The sequence below is a fragment of the Dipodomys spectabilis genome, unplaced genomic scaffold (genome assembly GCF_019054845.1).
Source record: "Dipodomys spectabilis isolate Male_0828 unplaced genomic scaffold, ASM1905484v1 ptg000297l, whole genome shotgun sequence".
In the NCBI taxonomy this organism is placed as follows: domain Eukaryota; kingdom Metazoa; phylum Chordata; class Mammalia; order Rodentia; family Heteromyidae; genus Dipodomys; species Dipodomys spectabilis.
The window spans coordinates 4,206,432-4,227,871 of NW_024870974.1; the positions used below are offsets into that span (position 1 = coordinate 4,206,432).

Here is a 21,440-nt window from a genome sequence, read left to right on the forward strand (position 1 = left end):
AACATTCTCAGCAAATACTTGCCTTCTACCCAAACCTATTTTTAAGCAAAAGCTAATTTCCCCTTCTAGGAAATCATTTCCAATTCACAGCTTCTTGACATTTTCATCCTGCAGAAAACATATTCTGTTTGACTGTCCATATATCTGAGGCATGTTTTCTACTTTATTAAAAACATAAGGGCCTAGATAAAACAAAAAAAAAGTCTGATGTAATTTGTTATATAGTAGCCATGGACAATTTGCTGTGACAACACTTATGGTCTCTCAGCAAGGTCAACACTCAAGTCATTCACCACAGCCACCCTTCACCTTGCAGGGCTTCTCCAGCCTATGAATCCAGAGACTGTCAGAGCTCTGGCACCAGAGAGTTCCATGGAACCCTCTCAAGTTCCAATGGTATTTAGCGCCAACAACCAGGATACAAATCATTCATTCGGTTCACAAATACTTAATACGCATTTTGCCTATGAAAGTTACACAGAAATCGTTTTCAGAAACCCAGGAAAGGATGCATGGGCTTTCCCATCAGAAACATGGCACAATTGCTTGTTTTGTAATGAATGATTAAAACACGTGAGGGTGTTTTAACTTGGGATTGTGTTTTCAAGACTGGACTTGAAATTACATTGTCAGTGTTACCAGTATTGGTGCAGATTTTAAAGTCATTTGGTTACTAATAAAAACCCTCTTCTCCCTAAGGAATAAGGGTTGGGAGGCAAGGTTTTGACTTAGAATATTCTGTTTTCTTTTCTTTCTTTCTTTTTTTTTTTTTGGTCGGTTGTGGGGCTTGAACTCTGGGCCTGGGCGCTGTCCCTCAGCTCTTTAGCTCAAGGCTAGCACCCTACCACTTGAGCCACAGCGCCACTTCCAGTTTTCTGAATGGTTTATTGGAGATAAGAGTCTCATGAAGTTTTCTCCCAGGGTTGGCTTTGAACCACAATCCTCAGATCTCAGCCTCCCTGAGTGGCTAGGATTACAGGCGTGAGCCACTGGCGCCCAGCTCTATTTTCTTTTCTAATAGAAAAATGGAAATGTGCTACAGGAATAAGAGCTGGTTTTCTGAGAAGAAGATATGCTCAGTGATGAAGCCTTGTTCCAATAATAACTTTAGTGTTTGTGTAGAATTAATATAGCTCCTGTAAATAAATTTAAGTAAGTTTTTCTGTCACCTCCAAACGTGACTTTTTAATAGCCTTCTTTAATATAAGTTCTCGGTATTAATACATCAAGGTTTTATAGTGTCAAAACATTCATGAAACCTCTGATGGTTTTTATGTACCACTTTAAAAAATACACTAGGTTTTAATATAAACTTAGGCTGAGAAAAAAAGATAAAATGGATTTTTAGAAGATTAAACTGAGATAATAAAAACACTACTTATTCCAGAGACTACCATGTTCATTTGATTAATTCCAAGTTAAAAATAGAGTGTCATAAGATAGAAAGAAACGGCTAGGCGCCAGTGGCTCATACCCATAATCCTAGTTAATCCTAGGTAATCAGGAGGCTGAGATTTAAGGATTATGCATGGTTCAAAGCTAGCCTGGGCAGAAAAAAGTCTGTGAGATTCTTGTCTTCAATAAACTACTCAGAAAAAGCCTCAAGAGACACAGTAGCTCAAGTAATAGAGCACTAGCCTTGAGTACAAAGAGGTTCAGGGACAGTGCCCAGACCCTGAGTTCAAGCTCCAGGTCTAGAAATGATGATGATGACGATGATGATGATGATGATGATGATGATGATGATGATGATGATGTTGGTGATATAAAAGAAACTCAAGTTGGGGCTGGGAAGGTGGCTCAGTGGTAGAGCCCTTGCCTTGCATGCATGAGGCCCTGGGTTCGATTCTTAAGCACCAGATAAGCAGAAAAAAAAAGCCAGAAGTGGCGCTGTGGCTCAAGTGGTAGAGCACTAGCCTTGAGCTGAAGAGCTGAGGGACAGTGCCCAGGCCTAGAGTTCAGGCCCCACAATCGGACCCCCCCCAAAAAAAACCCACAAAAAATAACAGATTAGAACATATTTTAAAATAATAGCTTCTCCTACTACTGGAATATGTCACATTTGGGTAGCATAGATTTCATCTAATGAACAATTATTTATATTTAAAATGTCAATAGGGAGGCTAAGGAAGATGGTGAGAATGACTACTGTCCACGTAGATTATTTGAATAAATAAAAATAGAACAATGAGACTTCTTGAAATTATTTTAAGAAGGGGGCTAGGGAAGAATGGAGAGTACTAAAGAAGATGAGACTGGATGAACTATGTTGTAAAAATGTGGCAATGTAACCATGATATTCCTCTCTGTATAACTAATGGAAGCTAATAAAAAATAAAGGAGAAACAGGGTGGGGAAAGTAATAGAATAGGTGAGTTTGATTAGAATATATTGGAATACATTGTTTACATTCGAGGAAATGTTGAAATGAACTCATGTGCCTGTGTGTGTGTGAGAGAGAGAGAAACAGAGAGAGAGAGAGAGAGAGAGAGAGATCTCACATCATCTACTTCATCTGACATTTAAAAGTGACAGAAAATATGATTTTATTTTTTAAAAAAATTTGGTTACCTGACTTATGAAACTGTAACCCCTATATAACCCCACCTTTATAATAACAACACATCTTTTTCTTCAAGTTATAAAATCTAAAGCTAACTTTCCTTTATTTCTAGCTTTTTTATACCTAATACTTGAAATTCATGAGCAAAATTAATCTGACTTGTTAGAAAAGTCGGGGGGTCACATTTCCAGTTGTATTTTCTTTTTCTTTTTTTTTTTTTTTGGGTCCAGGGGCCTGAACTCTGGGCCTGGGCACTGTCCCTCAGCTCTTCAGCTCAAGGCTAGCGCTCTACCACTTGAGCCACAGTGCCACTTCCGGCTTTTTTTCTTTTTGCTTATGTGGTGCTGAGGAATCGAACCCGGGGCCTCGAGCATGCAAGGCAAGCGCTCTACCACTGAGCTACCTTCCCAGCCCATCCAGTTGTATTTTCTACATCGCAAACTAATATGATAGCAAGGCCATGGATTTCACAAACAGTAAGTTTAAGTTGACACATCAGTTCTTTTACCAGCTAATTCTGTGAAACTGAGCAAGATATTATCCAAAAGCTTTAGTCTCTTCAACTGAAAAAGACAAAACAATTGATAAATTATTTATTCCTTGTTTATAATAAGGCCTACTGTCTAGTGGTTTATGATGATAAAAATAGATAATACATATAAAATTCCTATGAGACTGTATCAGATACAAGTTTGCTTATATAAGCAACTGATGTTGATTCTTCAAAGTTGTTTCTTAAGTTAATCTCAGAGGAGTATTCCTAACTCTTCCACATTGTCAATGGGCTTGCTATTGGAAGTGATCACCAAATTTTAAGTCAAATGCCCTGAGTTCAGTATTCAAAGGGAGCACAAACTGAGTCTGAAGTTGCCAAAGAGGACCCAACTCCTTAGTAGAAGAACAAGCCCAATGAGTGGTAAGAATTCTACCACTGCAGATAAAACAAGGCTCCTCTTCAAAACACATTTTAATTGGTGTTAGAGAATAAAGGGGCATACCAACATTCAATTACTTTTGAGTATTTTATAAAATTATGAACAAAAAAATGGCAGCTCACATATCTGGGAAAAATAGCTCGACTGGAATGAGAATGTAAAACTTTATGTCAAGAATCAAGGTTTGAGATGATTTGCAGGTGTCTTCCTACCTTGGTTGCAGGTTTTTCCAGCATAGCCAGGATGACACTTGCACTTGTTTGGCCCAATACATTCTCCATGTTTGCACTGAGGTTGGCATACAGCTGTGGAAAAAGGATATTGTACATTATATTTAGGTCAGCATCATGAGACCCATAAAGCATTCATGCCATCATCTATGTGGTAATTAAAGAAAAAAAATGAACTTACAATGGAATGGCAGAAAGATATAAAGTCCTTATTTCCTACAGAACCTGCATACAGTACACACAAACATAGCATATATGTGTTTATGTGGATGTTTGGTGTAGATATCACTTACGTATAGAAAAATGAACAAGACAATTTATAAAGACACATCCTATGCACAATCCTAACTGATATTTGTCAACAGTTAGAACTTTACAATAACCTGCACACAGAATCTCAAACTCATTCTATCAAATATACTTCTAAAAAGTAGTTCCTTGCTCAAAGATACTGAGAACACATGAAATTAAGATAAATGTCTGGGCTGGGGATGTGGCTCAGTAATAGAGTACTTGTCTAGCATGCAGGAAAGGCCCTGGGTTGGATCATCAGCAACACACACTTACACGAAATTATATATACATATATATTTGCATACACATATATATGTATGTGTTTATGATTATATAACTATATATACCTAAATTTTAAAGCTTTAAAATTTAAAGCTTTAAAATTGATATGTAAAGATACATATATGCATTACATATATATTCAATTAATAAAACATATTCTTCGAAATCATATTCCAAGTACAAAATGATTCAAAGTGAAAGATTGTTTCCATTGTCTTGGTCTTCATCCTAAAATGTACTACAAGGGCTCTTCAGTTTATAACAGCTTTCTGTGGCTTACCAGAGCACACAGAAAGGTCTCAGTTCAACATGTACTCTATCTTCTACACTTCCCTCAGGATCTCAAATTACTGTATGTCACCTTAGTCCTTTTATTTTAAGCTACTCATTCTCTACTGGATATGGGCCTGTGTTTTGAAGACATTTGGCAATTTCTGGAGCCAATTTTGGTTGTTACAATGGGGAGCGCTGCTAGTGGCTAGTGGGTGGAGAATGCAGATGCTGCTCAACATACTGCAGTGCTCAGCTGTCTCCAGAACAAATGATCCAAGCCTTACTGGCAGCAAGACTGGGAAATTTGGCTTGGTCCTGCACTAGATATATATGTTCATTACACTATGCCAGATACCACAATAAACAAAAAAGAGATAATTGCACAGTATGGTTCCTGGTTTCAAGTAACCTGCAATCTAGATAAAAACAAAAGATGCTTCCAATTCAAGGCAATATTTATTAGCAAAATGGGTAGCACATATGAAATTTATGAAAAAATCACCCCATAAGCAAATCCATCTGGATTTGTGCACAAGTCTAAGATACTTGTGTTAGACCATGAAGCATGCAGACACAGAAAGGAACTATTACTTGAGGAGAAGTAAATTACTTAGCATAGTTGATCATAGATAAGTCAGAGGTCACACAAGAGACTTGTGTGGGTAAAAGGGTGGATAAATGCTGATGGGAGGGTGATATCAGAAGATCCTGCTCCGGAAGTTTCAAATGTTAATATACATTTCCTATGCAGGAAATGCTTTTTAAGTTTATCATCATCAGAAGAATTAGTGGATCAAAATGAAAGCTCTGGGAATATCAGCATAATTATATTCAGAATGGATGGAAAAACATCTAGAGGCAGAAAAGGGAGTTAGAAGACAAATGAAATCATTCACATCGGACATGAGGAAGGCATGGTTTGTGTTGATGACAGGAGGAGATGCGCTTCAGTGAAAAGCTGATAGGCCTTTGAAGACTCAGAGAGTAGGAGTTCACAATGGCCAAATGTTTCAAAGCTTGCTCCTTCTCATATCAGCCATGCTAGCCTCCATCCTAGGATGTGCTCCCAATTTCCTCCATCTTTCCGTTTCTTGCAAGTTCAATATATGTGTTATATTGTTTTCTAAGTCCCTTCACTCAACACTCACTAAGCCTCCCTTACATTTACAAAATTATGTGGTAATTTTACTTCTTGTCTGTTCCACCAACTTACCCTGAGTCCCTAACAAATGCTTAAGATATAGAAGCTCCAGAAGTATTTGACTAAAAGGCTTGCCAAAAGGATGAACAGAGAGTACATGATAGAGAGATGAAGTTGGAAAACCCTTAAGATCAGATTTTGGACTTGGCATTTAAAAGGAAGGAATTGTATTCAGTTTTGTGAGAAGAAATGAGCTATCTCAGAGGGGGTCCAATATCACCTACAGTGGATTATACACATGGAAGATGGTTTATACTATGGACAGATGTTTAAAGTAAGTTACAGAAACTACTCTATATGTAACATTCTAATCTTTAAAAAGGATAATACATAAATATATGAATGCAACTTGAATAATTAAATAACACTGAGGTACTCAGAACGCCATATTTTGAAAATGAAATAGATACCTTAATTTTATTAGCTATAAGTCAAGGTATTACAGTCCTTTAGAATAACTGGGATTTAGAAATCTTTCTACAAACATGAAAAAGTAGCTCAGAATATATCACTTAAAAGCATGAATAAGTGCGTTTAGAACACTTTGTGCAACAAAGATGACCTCCTCCCCAGGCTTTCTTGCCCTCTGACCCTTGACTAGTTCTATGTCCATCTATTTATCAGGTGTGCTCTGGTAACTAAAGAGTTTTGTTTTTGGTTCTTCCTCCTTTTCTTGTTATTTGTTCTCAGCAGAGTGCTCTAATCTTGGGCACAGCAAATACACACATTCCAAGAGGTCAAGCCTGTTAATGTGTCTTCAGTATTTTAAAGCAAACTGCTAACTGCAGAGTCTTCATTGAAATAACCAATAATTATAGATTGGCCAATGGCTATTAAAAGTGATAAGATATTCACAATGCTGAGCTAATTAGTTTCTTCCTAGAAATGGGAAACTTTGTAAAATTTTGCACAAAGGGCTTTCTCTTATTATCTTGTTGTCTTTATATCAGAGACAAAATTCGGTAAATATATATGAAATACTTATCATGTATGATGTATTATGCTAGACAAATGTAAGGAGAGTCACAGAAGTAATGAAAAATAAAGTGTGTAGCTAATTTTGTTTCATCTATGACAAGGTAGGAGAGATAAAGGAACAAAGAAGTGTGGGTAATTACAGCTACAGATGCTGGAGAGGCCTCAGCTGAGACCTGTGAGCTGAGCGAGTGTTAGAGGTAAGAGGCAGCTGGGATTAGAACGAAAACCTTCCAGAATAGGAGCAAAATGGGAGGGGGAGAAGTGAAGAGGCTTCTGGTGAGTGCGAAGTGTCTGTGGGCTGTGCTATAAAGCGATTCCAACAGCAAATGTATCAAAAGGAGATTGAGAGAGATCATAAAAGCCCAGCTGAATTCTTTGGCTCTTTACCAGTATCTATCTTTCCTTTTTTTCCTGCTTTCATACACAATGACTTCAGTATGTTTATATTGTTTTTCTTTAGTGCAGAATTCGTTAGCAATGGGAAACCACATTTCCTATCCTCCCTGGTAGCTACAAGTAGTCAAATGACTAAATTCCAGTTAATTTACATGTAAGCAGAAGTAATCAGGTGGGATCTTTGGGATGGTACTGACAGGGGAGGGGGCCGACATGTATGCTTGCCTCTGGATTTCTATCTAGAACTCAAAAGGCATGGCTGAACTACAGTGATATTTCATGATCATAAGACGATCCTGAGAATGCAAAGAAGAGCAAGAGGCATAATATTACTCTGAATTCTTTGTGCCATTGTTATACCCAGCCAAGTATCTTTGAGCACTAGGCTGTGGAATCTGGACTTAATCTATGTATTAGCAAGCCAACAAAATGTGTGCGTGTGTACATGCTCACACCATGGATATAAGTATATATGTGTGTGTGTGTGTGTGTGTGTGTGTGTGTGTGTGTGTGTGTGTGTGTGTGTGTGTGTGTGTATTTTTCATAAACATATATATGTACATATATTTACTATAAAAAGGTCCAAGTATAGAAATAGAATTCATCAAATTTATTTTATATCTACAATACCATCCCCCATGGGAGTATAAAGGAACTTCATTTCTACAACTAACTACATTAGAAAAGATGCATACCTATTTTAAACCATAGAAAAATGGCTCCTAACTTTGGTGTAAACTGGCCTTCCTTCTAATAAATAATTTGATTGTAACATGGCTCTTAGAAACCAGCAAAACCAACCCTTGTAAGCATTTCTCTGTGAACAGAAGATCATTCACCTGCCCTTAAACAGAAAAAAAAAATTAAAAAGATGATCTATTCTTGTTTAGTAGTACACTTCTAAAAACATCAACTATAGATGATACTCTAAATTTGGAAGAAACAATGTGCTTGTGATTGCCATAAATTAATCAGAAAAAGCAAATTGTTTCTTGGCTTCATCAGAGAAATCAGAGATTTGGGCCATATTGATGGCCCACTATCACTAGCTCAGTAACTAAAGGCCAAGCAAAGATCACAGATATGACAGTTTTGTTATGATTTAGAAAACCAGTTACCAGAACTAAGCCCAAATAGATAAACCAAATTCTAAACTTCCTAACATTCCTGTAGCATAATCTCCAAGATGCCCTTAAAGTAACCTCTATGTCATTGTTTTAACTAGAAAAAGAAACAAGTCTCAACTGGCAAACCAAACATAGCCCTTCATATCACATGTCCAAACTTCTATTTGCCTACAATCCAAAATTCTACTCGAAAAAAAATCCTAACAGATGTTTCTAGGGTCCCAGGAACTGCACAGTGTTTTCTACCTCAGATATAAGTACTAAGTGATCAAATTAGCTACGGAAAAAGTGAACTCCAACACCCATTCTACAGTGTTTCATAAGTAAGCTAATCACACTGGGATGCAATTGCCGAAGTTTGAAAAATAAGAACATATTGAAAAGCCTAAGGAGGTAGGGAGTCAAGAAGGTGACAAGGAAAAAGCCAACTCAACCTCAGGCACTGTTCATACTCTTCACATAAATAAAAAGTCTTAAAAATTCTAAGAATCCTTCGTAAATTTCTCAATTTATATAATGCTGTTTTCAGGTACAGTACTACTAAAAGCATAAAGAACCTTGTCTTGCCAGGTGTTGGTGCCTCATGACTATAATCCCAGGAGGCTGAGAGCAGAGGATTGTGGTTAAAAGCCAGCACAGGTAAGAAAGTCCAAGAGATTCTTATCTCCAATTAAGAAGCAAAATGCTGGGGGTGGAAGTATGGCTCAAATGGTAGAGTGTGAGCCCTGCGTGAGAAAGCCAAGCAAAAGTGTGAGGCTCCGAGTTCAGTCCCCAATTTGGGGAAAAACAATAAAAGAATCTTGTCTCCCAGGTTATCTTGCTTTAAAAATAAAGTGACAGAGAAGCAAGCAATGGTAGGGTAGAAGAATGAATAGATTAGATAGACAGACAGACAGACAGACAGACAGACAGATAGATAGATAGATAGATAGATAGATATAGATAGATACATACATACAGACAGACAGACAGACAGACATGGATGCATACATACATACACACACACACACGCATGCATGCATGCATACATACATACACACAACAAACAAACAGTACATCCAACTAGCACCACAGAATTCAGGGGCTAGATTCACTTAAGAAAAACAAACAATGAGAATATCTTTTTCAAAGAGCACAAGTGGCTAAAAGCAGCATGAAATAGCTCACTCCTCTATTAATAGGCCCTGGGCGCAGGGGCAGAGTTTTATTGGCATCCAGTGGAAAGGGCCTTAGGACAACACATCTTACACACAGAACAAGACAGCGGATATTTTACTGTCCAATATCTCTATAACAGGACAATTCAGCTTCCCCCAAATTCTAGTGTCAAATTCTAGCTCATCCAAATTCTAGGGTCAAAATTCTGTGTCGATTCTATGATGGCCAAATTCACAGTCCTGCTGTAGTGAAAGAGAGGAAGGGCGAAGGGGAAGAGGGAAGAGGGAGGGAGGGAGAGAGAGGGGGAGGGAGGGAGGGAGGGAGGGGGAGAAGGGGAGAGGGGGAGAGAGAGAGAGAGAGAGTTAAAGTGCTTTGCACTGTTATCATAGGCTGCCCACTAAATGCTTCATGAACAAAACTGCAAACCACTTCACATGGCTGACTGAATTTATCCTCAAGGCATCCAAATAAGGCAGAAGTGAGCAGATGCTTCACCAGCCCACATGGAAAGCACAGAAAATGAAATCCAAGCTCACACTACCAGCTCCTCTGGTGCTCTGAAACAGAGCAGAGCAACCTCAGCAATTTGAGGGAATTTGGAAAAGAGGAGAGTGAGGTTAGAGCCAAATAATAAGCAGAAAAGGAGAAAGGAACTGACATTGGTGGCCTTTGCCTGTAATCCTACTCAGGAGGCTGAGCTATGAGGATCTCAGTTCAAATCCAGCCTGGGCAGGAAAGTCCATGACACTCTTATCTCAAGTTAACCAACTTGAGATAAAACTAAGGTGCAATGCCCAGAGCTCTAAGTTCAAGCACCAGTACACATGTGCACATATGTATGTATGTACACACACATACACACAGAGATAAAAGGGTAGAGAATGGTAATTAAACCTATTTAAATTACATTCTCATGAAACAAAACTTGCAGTGAAGAAGGGAGGGAGGGAGGGGGGCTAGGAAGTGAGGGAGAGAGGAAGGGAGGAAGGGAGGAAGGGAGGGAGGGAGGGAGGGAGGGAGGGAGGGAGGGAGGGAAGGAGGAAGGAAGGAAGAAAGGAAGGAAGGAAGGAAGGAAGGAAGGAAGGAAGGAAGGTAGGAAGGAAGGAAGGAAGGTAGGAAGGTAGGAAGGAAGGAAGGAAGGAAGGAAGGAAGGAAGGGAAGAAGGGAAGGAGGGAAGGAGGGAAGGAAGGAAGGAGGGAGGGAGAGAAGGAGGGAGGGAGGGAGGGAGGGAGGGAAGGAAGGAAGGAAGGAGGGAGGGAGAGAAGGAAGGAAGGAGGGAGGAGGGAAGGAAGGAAGGAAGGAGGGAGGGAGGGAGGGAGAGAGGGAGGGAAGGAAGGAAGGAAGGAAGGTAGGAAGGAAGGAAGGAAGGAAGGAGGGAGGGAGGGAGGGAGAGAAGGAAGGAAGGAAGGAGGGAAGGAAGGGAGGGAAGGAAGGAAGGAAGGTAGGGAGGGAGGGAAGGAGGGAAAGGAAGGAAAACGCGCGAGAGAGGGAGGAAGGACCTAAATATCCATTAATAAGAGATGTTAAATATGGTGTGTGTGTGTGTGTGTGTGTGTGTGTGTGCGCGTGCGTGTGTGCGTGTGTGTGTGTGTGTGTACACACAGGACTTTACTCAGAGCCTGGACACTTGAGTCACATCTCAGCTTGTTGGTGTTTAACTTGAGATAAGACTCTTATGGACTTACCTACCTAGACTGACCACCTGAGTAGCTGGGAATACAGGCATGAGCCGCCAATGCCTGCTCTTCCATCATGTTTTTAGCTCATCATCCTCAATGCTTAGGATGACATTCAGTACTACATTTAATGATCTGACTACTGCCTCTCAGCCAGCCTCATTTTTAATCACATGTACATACCAGCTAATCTGTAATTCACAAGAAGTAACCCTCTCTGATACCTCCACACAGTCAGAGGGAATGCCATTTGTTCCCTTCTCAACTGGAATTGCATCTAGTCAGGTTTCAATACTTATGTCAACCATTACCATACCAAGGTATGCTTTAGCTCCTTGTATAGAGTGTATTGTTCTGCCTGGTGATTTCATAAGCCTCTTGTATACTTCTATCATGAACTATATATACGTGTTGATATTTATGCAAGCATACCTCATGCTACATATTTGTGGGGTTTAAATCCATTTCTTTAAATACACAATACCTCTTCTGGAATTCTTCTGACAAGGACAGCCATGACAGGTGTATAAGGTATTAAAAGAATACAGAAGACAGAATTCCATTACAGGGAAGGAGTAGAACAGAGGCAAGGAGGAATTGTGAGCTGAATCTTAAAGAATGAGTAGAAACTCACAAAGATAACAAGTGAAGAGACTTTTACTCAGATGAGCAGCATAAACAGGCAGGAGGAACTGAGGGTCTGGAACGCAATGGCAGGATACTGTGATTCGGGCCATTCAACACCAGCAGCAGCAACAAAAATAACCATTTAAATAGAAGGCAGTTGTCAGCCTGAAAGATCCTTGTATTTAAGAGTCAAGCGTCTACCCGAGGTTGTGAACAGCCAGCAAAATATCAACAAAAGATGGCACAATCAGATTACACTTCTGTGTTTCCAAGAATGTAAACTAACTTCTTTTTAGAAGCTTAAGAAAGAGTTAAGATCCAAAGACAGGCAAATACCTTTTCCCAGTAAGCTTCCTTTCCTAGAAACTATCAACCATTCATTAAGATCACATTTTTATCATAGTTTTTATTCCTTTTATATAGAAATGTACTCTTTACAAATGTACTGAACTGGCTAGGCACCAGTTGTTCACACTTGTAATCCTAGCTACTCAGGAGGCTGAGATCTGAGGATTGTAGTTCAAAGCCAGCCTGGGCAGGAAAGTCCTTGAGACTCTTATCTCCAATTAACCAGCAAAAAAACCTGAAGTGGAACTGTGGTTCAAGTGATAGAACATTAGCTTTGAGCAAAAAAGCTCAGGGACAGCACTAGCAGGCCTTGAGTCTAAGCCCCAAGACTGACACAAAGAAAAATAAAGTGTACTAAACTAACTGGGTATAAAGATGTGTTCTCCAGCAGAACCAATGATTTCAGTTCACCAGAAACCACAATAGAGAGCAGTGTGAAATAGGTTCCACTCAAGTGTTACAACGGGTAGAGAAGAGACAAATTTCTGGCTGTGACAATTAGGATGGCTTTCAGGAGAAAGCAGCAAGGAGCTATTTTAAATACATGTGAAGCCAGATACTGGGGGCTCACTCCTCTAATCCTAGCTACTCAAGAGGCTGAAATCCAAGGATCATGATTCCAAGCCTGCTTGGACAGAAAAATCTGAAGGAGACTCTCTAACTCCAGTTAACCTGCACAGAAACACACAAAGTGGCTATCTTTTCTTTACAAGGATTCACTCACAGACAAACATTTGCCTAGAAATAACAATGACACAAAATAGAAAAAAAACAACAACCAGAATGGACAAAAAATATACGGGTTATAGAGATGATATTTTTCTCCAGCCCTTGATTTAAACTAATGTAGTAATCTCCTTTTTTCAACTGTGAGGCTAAAGGGTAAACACGAAAGAATTTTTTTTCAAGAAATTACAATTATTAGATATTATTTCATCCAAGGCAGACCATAATACTGTGGCAATCCCATGTTCTTCTATGTTTAAAGTCGATTGGATATGGTTCAAAATGTGGATTGAAATGATCAATGACAGTGCTTATCAGTGCTCAGTAAAGAGCAGAAAGGAAGCAACTATGCCCTCAGATATTGCTCTGGGATTCAATAACTTATCAAAGCTTTCCATTTCCAAGTTACACAAAATTGGAGTCATCACCCCCACCCTCTCCTGTGTGGTTCTCTAGCTAATCAAAGCACAGTAAAAGCTCATCAGGGCTTTAATTCCATCACCTGCTCTCTACATCAGCACCCTACCACTACCCCATTTTATTGAATGGGGAGGGGGGATGGGGGGGGGACCTGAGCCACTCCCTGAGCTACATGCTATACCTGTTTTCTTATTGGACCCTCATTTTTTAATCCTATAAGACTCTTATCTACATGTTACCAACATGAACTCAGGAAACTCAGAAAAGTTAAGTTCCTCAAAAACACAATTTGTAATGTCAGCTCTCTCTGTCCCATCAGTCTCCAGATCCTATGTTAATCTCCAACCTTTCTTTTTAGTGTTACTTACTCAATTTCCTTAACTTTCATTGCTAGTACTATCAATTTTGATCCCAAATGTTTTCTATTAAAATTCTCATTTAAAAATATTCTCTAGGATACATATGATAATATCTTGCATCAGTTATATGAAAGTACATTGTCTTCTTGGAACCAATTCCATTTGAACACCAGAATTTCATGTACTGCACCAAAGTTTTCCACTGAAATGTCATAAGGTGATTTGTTAAGTGGCATATATTCACTGCCCCAAATATTTGAAACAAGGAATGCTTTACGGAGCAAAACAATAGCATGTAAACATGTATGTGCTATTAACACAACGCATATATTTTTATACAATAAAAATGTTTCTTACCTGAATTGTTCTATGAAGAATTAACGAATATGAAACACATTTCCCTCAGGTAAATAAGAAGGCTGCTGTTAGTAATTTCATTTGGTGGACTTAGTTTTTTGGGAGTGTTTTGTGTGTTTTTGCTTCTTTAAATGTTAAAAATTTAAAGTGTCCTTTAGGTTAGGATGGAGGTCAATTTATTAGATTTATAAAACAAGAGAAAGGAATTATAAACTGAAAGGGAAACATATATTGTAATAGCTGAATTAAAATTAACTTAGTATAATTAAAAACAGAATAAACACATCTCTAAAGAGAACAGTCTCCCCTCCACCCCCCCAAAAATGGAAGTGGAAAACAACTAAGGTTAAGTGTTGTTTATAGCTTTAGAGAGTTATTATTTAGACGTTATGCCTTCAAGACATAGATTAGCCGAAGTATTTCAAGAAATAGGTTCATCTAACCTTTGAGCTGGCATCTTATCCTTGCTATTCTCTGCCTTAAGACGTAGAAAGCTGCAAAACAAATGTCCAAAAAAAGAAATTCCAGATCTTTTCTCTGTAAGGAGGCTGGACTTGGGTATTTATCAACTTGTTACATTCCCGGAGACTTACACACATTCAACTTTCAGTGCTTTCTGAAACAAAACAAAAAATCTAGGACATGTTTAAAATAGTAATATTTTAGTCACCATTTTGTTATTAAAAGCATTTTGTAACAAAAAAATTAACCAATAATTGAAGTTCTGCTATTCTTCTATAGTTGAAATCCGAGTGAAATATCTCAGACCTTTGGTGACACTGGTATCATCCAATCAAATTTTTCAATTCCAATTTTTGACAATATTAAGTTTGGGTTCCTAGAGACAGTATCCTTTTATTTAAATGAGTGTTGGACAAGACATCTGAAAAAAATTACAATTTTTGAACAATTAGCACTCAGGGTTGGTAGTTGTTAAACTAACAGATCTTTACTTACCTGCCTCTCACATATTGTATTTTTCCTTTTCTCCAGCCTTGGGAAGGAACTATTAAGGTTGATTTTTTTTCGTCCCTTTCATAGGATTTTCTTCTTGCATGGCTGCTTTGGTTGTCAATAGCAACAAGAATTAACCATGAAAGCCCAGCCATTTTACTTGAGGATACATAAATAAACCAGTTACAGGAGAGGAAAGGGAAAAGACTTGAAAGACTAGTAATCATGGTCAGTTTTCAACCTACCAAGATTCTTGGAAGGAAAGCAGTGATTTTATTGCTTCTCTTTTGGAATAATGCCTTCCTTCTATAAAATATGAAATATCTACTTTAACATGTCATTTTTGTGTATTGATTTGTTTAATTTAAATATGTTAATGAGCCTTGGTTGTAGGGGAAGCTAATAGAAAAAAATTCCATATCCAATTTGATTCAGTAAGTGTAATATTTTAACTAGTGATAGAATGATTGACCCATAGTTTAAAGGTATAAATGGTAGGTGCCCATGTTGACGAGATTTGCAACAATTAGTGTTTTTATTGCTGCTTTCAACTTTGAAAGAACTCACCATATCTTGATATTGACACATTTATTAAAATGGAATAATGAAACAAATCAAATGCAATCTAATTATACAACTGAAAATGAACCAAAGGATAAATTACACTCTGGATCACATATTAAGGAAAAGTGTTTATGCATGGTAAAGAGAAAAATTATAAAAGGATACTGTTTCTTTACATTTTCACTGCCAATTTTGAAGGAGCTAATTTATCAGGAAAAGTTTTACCCAAGGTAAAACAAGTATTAAAGAATAGCAAACATCATTATTTTCTAACTACCTATCTTAGTTCTATGGAACCAAACAGTTCTATATCATTTACTTCCTTCTTATTCTTAAACTTGCATCACATTCTTCCTACCTAACATAAATTAGCCTGGACACAACCACAAATTTTACTGTGGAAATATGTATATCTGTTGAGGTTTAGCATAAAATTTTAGTCCATGTCCCATATGTTAAAAATTTGCATTTTCAAGCTGTACACAACTACATTTTAAAGAAATGTTAAACTTGGAACAGATTGCTTCCAGAAAGTTTCTCTACTCTTTATTGATGAATCAGGAAATATCCATAGACAGTTATCAGGACAATTTTTTGACAAGTTGCCAGAAATAAATGCACTACATGCTTGTGTGGGGGAAGGGGGTATGAGGTGCCCCAAGGTAGAATTCATTAGCAGCAGAAAACATTAAAAAAAAAAATCAGTCCCATTTTTTTCCTCAAAATGCTTTTCTACAGCTGTTTTAACTGGTCATTGGAGTCAATTCAGGCAGCACTGTCAGCAAAGCTATGCAGTTACAACTTACAACTCTAGGACTCTCTCACACAACTGTCCCCAGGACCACTTCCAGGTTTTCTAGAACCTCCAGCTGATAATATGTGCTTTACTATTAATAAGCACTCTGATCATTTTATGAAGTTACAACTCACTCAAAAATTAACAAGCACTCTGATAATGTTACAAAATTGTGACATTCAAATCAGAGAGATAAAATCATTCAGATTCATTTTTCTTGCCTCTATAACTAACTACAAGCTTATACTTTGGAGACAACCTTGAAGTTGGGACTACTGAAGAAAGGAGGGGAATGTAGTTTGGTGATAGAGCACTTGTCTAGAGTATGAGTGCCCCTGGGTTCAATCTCCAGAAAGAAAAACAGAAAAGAGTTATAGCTAGGTGTATTAGCTTACCTCAATACTACCAGCACTCAGAAGGCTGAGGAAAAAGAATTCGAAGTTTCAGGCCTCACAGTGAGACCCTCTCAAATAAGAAAGAGGGGGAAAGGGAATGAGGAGAGAAAGAAGATAGAGGAGAAAGAAGAGAGGAAGGAAGATAGCAGAGGGGGGTTAGGGAAGAAGGAAGAGAAGATCAGAGATCTTAAGGCACTAAGTCCTTTTCTTTATCTTCTTGGATATGGTATCATTTGCTGTAAAAGATTATAAAAATGGCCAAACTCTAGGCCAAGTAAAACGTTAAAAAATATAAAAGTGTTAAAAGACTGTGATGGCTGATGTAGTTACCATAGGACTCAGACAGAGGCATACAGCCTTTTAAGCAAGAGGCTCCTCCCCACAGGTGACAAATGCCAGGTAAATACAAGAATGGGAAAGCTCTGCCCTGACATGTCCTTCCACATGCAGCCCTCACTATCAGCTAGAAGAAAGGAATAATGAACAATTGCTCAATGTCTTAAATTTTATGCTTGTCATTGTCAAACATCAGTTGCTGTGAGTCTGCTAAACTCAATTCCTTACTACACAACTCAGTGCATTTGATAACACCAACCTCCATATTCAGGAAAACAGAGATGAGCAGCATGCAAAGCGCTCAGGTGACTTCAGTGTACTCTTTCATAGGAATTAAAAGGCATTGAGGAATTCCTCAGACCTCAAAACAAGTACTGAACACATCTACAGTTATAGTTATTTTTTCATTTTATTCTTTTCTTCCCCAGAGTGTCTCAAAAACCGTATCTGTCTTAGTTAGAAAAATATACATCAGAATATCTTCATACATAGCTACCCATAGACTTCAAGATACACTGAATAATTTGCCAATAAATTTAAAACCAAATCAAGAGCAAAGGTTCTCAATATGCTGCTATCGTTAAGAAACACTATGAAAATATATGAAAGCATGTGAATTTGGACCAATTTATCCACTAGAAACTATTAACATAAGTTATACACATATACCATAATCTCTAAACACATATATTTAAACATACTGTGAATGCAGTCAGAATACTCAATGTATATATGTGAAGAGGGAACTGGGAAAATTGAAGGAATTGGTGAGGTTGGGAGAGATGGGAATAATTATTGATCAAGATGCAACTGTACTCAAACTGACATGTTGAACTGAAACCCTTCTGTATAACTGCTTAAAGACAATAAAAAAAATTAAAAACAAATGCTGGGCACTGGTGGCTCACACCTGAGATCCTAGCTACCGAGGATCTCGGTTCAAAGCCAGACTGGGAAGGAAAGTTTTTGAGATTCATCTCCAATTAACCACCAGAAAACCGGAAGTAGTACTGTGGCTCAAGTGGTAGAGTTCTTGCATTGAGCTGGAGAGGGGAGGGACAGTGCTCAGGCCCAGAGTTCAAGACCCACAACCAAAAACAAAACAAAACAATAAAAATACTGTAATACATAGTTGGAATTTGTTTTTCTATTAATGAGCAATGGAGTTGCCATTTGTTGCCATGCAAACATTTGGTAAATAATTATCAAGTCTCTAAAAAATATTAGCACCGAAATAAAGTAGAAGGACCCAAAGACTGGAAAGATATTTTGGGTGACAGAAACTTAAATTTGGAAAGTCTACCTGTAGAGACAGTTTCTGTAAACTTAGCAGCATTCTTCTTTGACCTTAGGGAACTTTCATTGAAAATGAATTCAAATCTCTTAATTTGTGCAAATAAGCCTCTTTTGAGGCTTTTGACAAAGTATATCTAAAGCTACGAACTGCTACTTCTGAAAATGTTAAAAAATCTGCAAATATTAATAAACACTGGCTGTCTACCAAGGGCTAGAACTTAGTAACAGAATGTTACTAACAGGATGTTAAAAATATCTGTACTTGGGGTGACACTGTCCAAAAGAAATGCACTCATTACCCGACTTATGAAATGGTAACCCCTGTGTACAACAGCTTAACAATAACGATAAAATTATATTTTAAAAATGTCTGTGCGGGCTGTGTGCCATCGGCTTGAGCCTATAATCATAGCTACTCAAGTGGCTGAGAAATGAGGATCAGATTCTCACCTTAAAAGCATATAGCAGGTAAGATGGAGGTTGGTGGCTCATACCTGTAACCTAAAGATCCTGGTTCAAAACCAGCTCAGGTAGACAACACCAAAAGACTTTTATCTCCAACCAACCAGCAAAAACTAAAACTACAGAGGTTTGGTTCAAGTGGTAGAGTGAAAAACCTAAATAAGAGTAGGAGGCCCCTAGTTCAAGCCCTAGTACCAGTGTGTGCACACACACACGTACACGGTGAATTCTACAGATGAAGAGCACCAAATATAAATGATGGACATTGGACAGGTCACAGGTCACAGGAAGATGGGGAAGTGGGGAAGTACCCACCAGCTTTCAACTTGATAACTCATCAAAAGTCTTTGAGGAGCAGACAATGTTGTTCCTAGGACCCAGGGTGTACTTTCCGCTGCATAACCTTCTGTTTGTTCGAGGGCAGAATTAGCAGCTGAACTTGCAGGGACTTGGAGTGTTTCCCTTCCAGCTTGAGAAGTACTAAAATTTCTAATCCAGAAAGGTTAAGGGCTGCCCGGATTAACTGTATGAGCAGATCTCAGGAAATTAGTGGACCTTAATACTCTTATAAAAATCGATTCTAATCGGGCAAAGAATGAAAGAACAAAGTCATTCCTGTGAAACTTATCTTTGAAGACTACATATGTTCAAAAAATACCTGTTGGGGGCTGGGAAGGTGGCTCAGTGGTAGAGCGCTTGCCTTGCATGCCTAAGGCCCTGGGTTCGATTCCTCAGCACCACATAAGCAAAAAGAATAAAAGCCGGAAGTGGCGCTGTGGCTCAAGTGGTAGAGCGCTAGCCTTGAGCTGAAGAGCTGAGGGACAGCGCCCAGGCCCAGAGTTCAGGCCCCCCGACTGGACCCAAAAAAAAAAAAAAAAAAAACCTGTTGGAAAAAGGTCAAGCTTCTTCAAAATGGCTTTTAGCTTGAATTCCAAGACCACTTGAAGTCACTCAAAGTACATGGTGTTCTTAAACAACCTTTCAAGGGGAAGTGGAAGTTGAGTAGTTTTCAGAAACTTTTATTTCCTAAGAGCTTAGGGATTCAGGTTCACTGCCAAAAGTCGTTATAAAATTATCATTGCCTTGCTTTTAATCATATCTCAAAAAAGAGTAATTTCTGTATTCTCATTCCAAAATTAGAAAAAGAAACTAATAAACTTAGGAAAATGAAATATATGTATTTTATTTTTTATCAGTTGTGGGAGTTGAACCTGGCCCGGGCGATACCACTCAGCTCTTCAGCTCAAGGCTAGTGCCCTACCACTTGAGCCACAGTGCCACTTCCGGCTTTTTCTGTGTATGTGGTACTGCAGAATTGAACTCAGAGCTTCATGCATGCTAGGCAACCACTCTACCACTAAGCCACGTTCCCAGCCCTTTGATATGGTTTTAAACAGCAAAGTTTCCCAGTTGCTACTAGGCTATATACTACCACGTAAGTGTGTATAAAATACTCATTCATGATCAACACAAGTTGCTATAGTTGTTGACTACAAAGTTGGCTACAAGTTATTTCAGTAGAAATAACTTCTCTGTGAGTGCAACAATACTCATCACCTTCCAGGCTGACTTCAAATTTTCTAATTTAAGAGCTAAGGTCGTAGCTTGGGGTTAAGAGTGCTTGCTTAGCATGCGAAAGACCTGTGGTCCTACACCCAACACTGCAAAGAGAAAATAGTATGGATTTACTCTCACTTTTAAAAAGTGAGCATTCAGATATAAGTATTAAAGTAGCTGGGCGCCAGTGGCTCACGCATGTAATCCTAGCTACCCAGGAGGCTGAGAGCCAGTCCTGGCAGGAAAGTCCCTAAGACTCTTATCTCCAATAAACCACTAGAAAAGCAGAAGTGGCACTGTGTCTCAAGTGGTAGAGTGCTCACCTTGAGCTGAAGAGCGCAGGGACAGCGCCCAGGCCCAGAGTTCAAACCCCACGACTGACCAAATAATAATAAAAATAAATAAAAAATAAAAAACAAAATAAGATATAATCTATGTAATTTTGTGATGAGGGGCAGGAAGTCAATGTCTAGTAGACAGTAAATATTAAAAAATCGTATTCTTTCTACAAGACTAAGCTTGGGAATCTAGGCAGATACAAGTAAATTAAGTGTGAAATTTAAATATTTCATTTACCAAATTGAAAATCTATGCTTCAACTAATGGTCTTTTTCATATAAAATACAGAAGGAATTCAATTACTTTCTCATCACTCCAACGTCTGCAACCATTAGCCAGCAATATACATGATCCAACTAAAATTACTAAACAACTCCCAAAATAGCTTCAGAATGAATGATTATTTCATGGTTTCTTTGTTTCATTGACCTATAAATTCATCTAAAACTTAAAAAGAATCTTAACAGTTTACATGGCATCTGTACGTAGCTGTTACTTCCTGCAGGGAAGAGAGAGAGAGCAGAAAATAACGTTCAGAAGTAAAAAAGCAAAATCAGTCTGTAGCTGTAAGTTTCATACTTTTCCAAAATCTCCAAAGAAAATAACAAAACACCTTCAGTTTTCCTGGTATTACAGATAAAAGATACAAAACCATCCTAATTTACATCATTTCCTTAAGAAACCACAAATGTCTCACTGCCAAAGAACTCAGAAGATGAATAGCTTTACTGAAACCTGAACTAGCTGAGATTTTATTCCTATTTCTTGAGAATGCTTTCAATTTTACAAAT

At 38.2% G+C, this 21,440-nt stretch overlaps 1 protein-coding gene across 4 annotated transcripts in view; it reads right to left on the reverse strand.

The window, feature by feature from the left end:
* Positions 1–21,440, reverse strand: part of Npnt (nephronectin) — a 69,449-nt gene that overhangs the window by 41,354 nt on the left and 6,655 nt on the right. For 2 of the 4 annotated variants that reach the window (XM_042701649.1, XM_042701651.1), the window contains exons 3-4: positions 14,394–14,444; positions 3,711–3,803 (exon numbers count right to left, since the gene is read on the reverse strand). In XM_042701649.1, the coding sequence (XP_042557583.1) occupies positions 3,711–3,803; positions 14,394–14,444 (144 nt within the window). The remainder of the gene's footprint in view (positions 1–3,710; positions 3,804–14,393; positions 14,445–21,440) is intronic. The other 2 variants (XM_042701650.1, XM_042701652.1) reach the window with 1 other exon arrangement.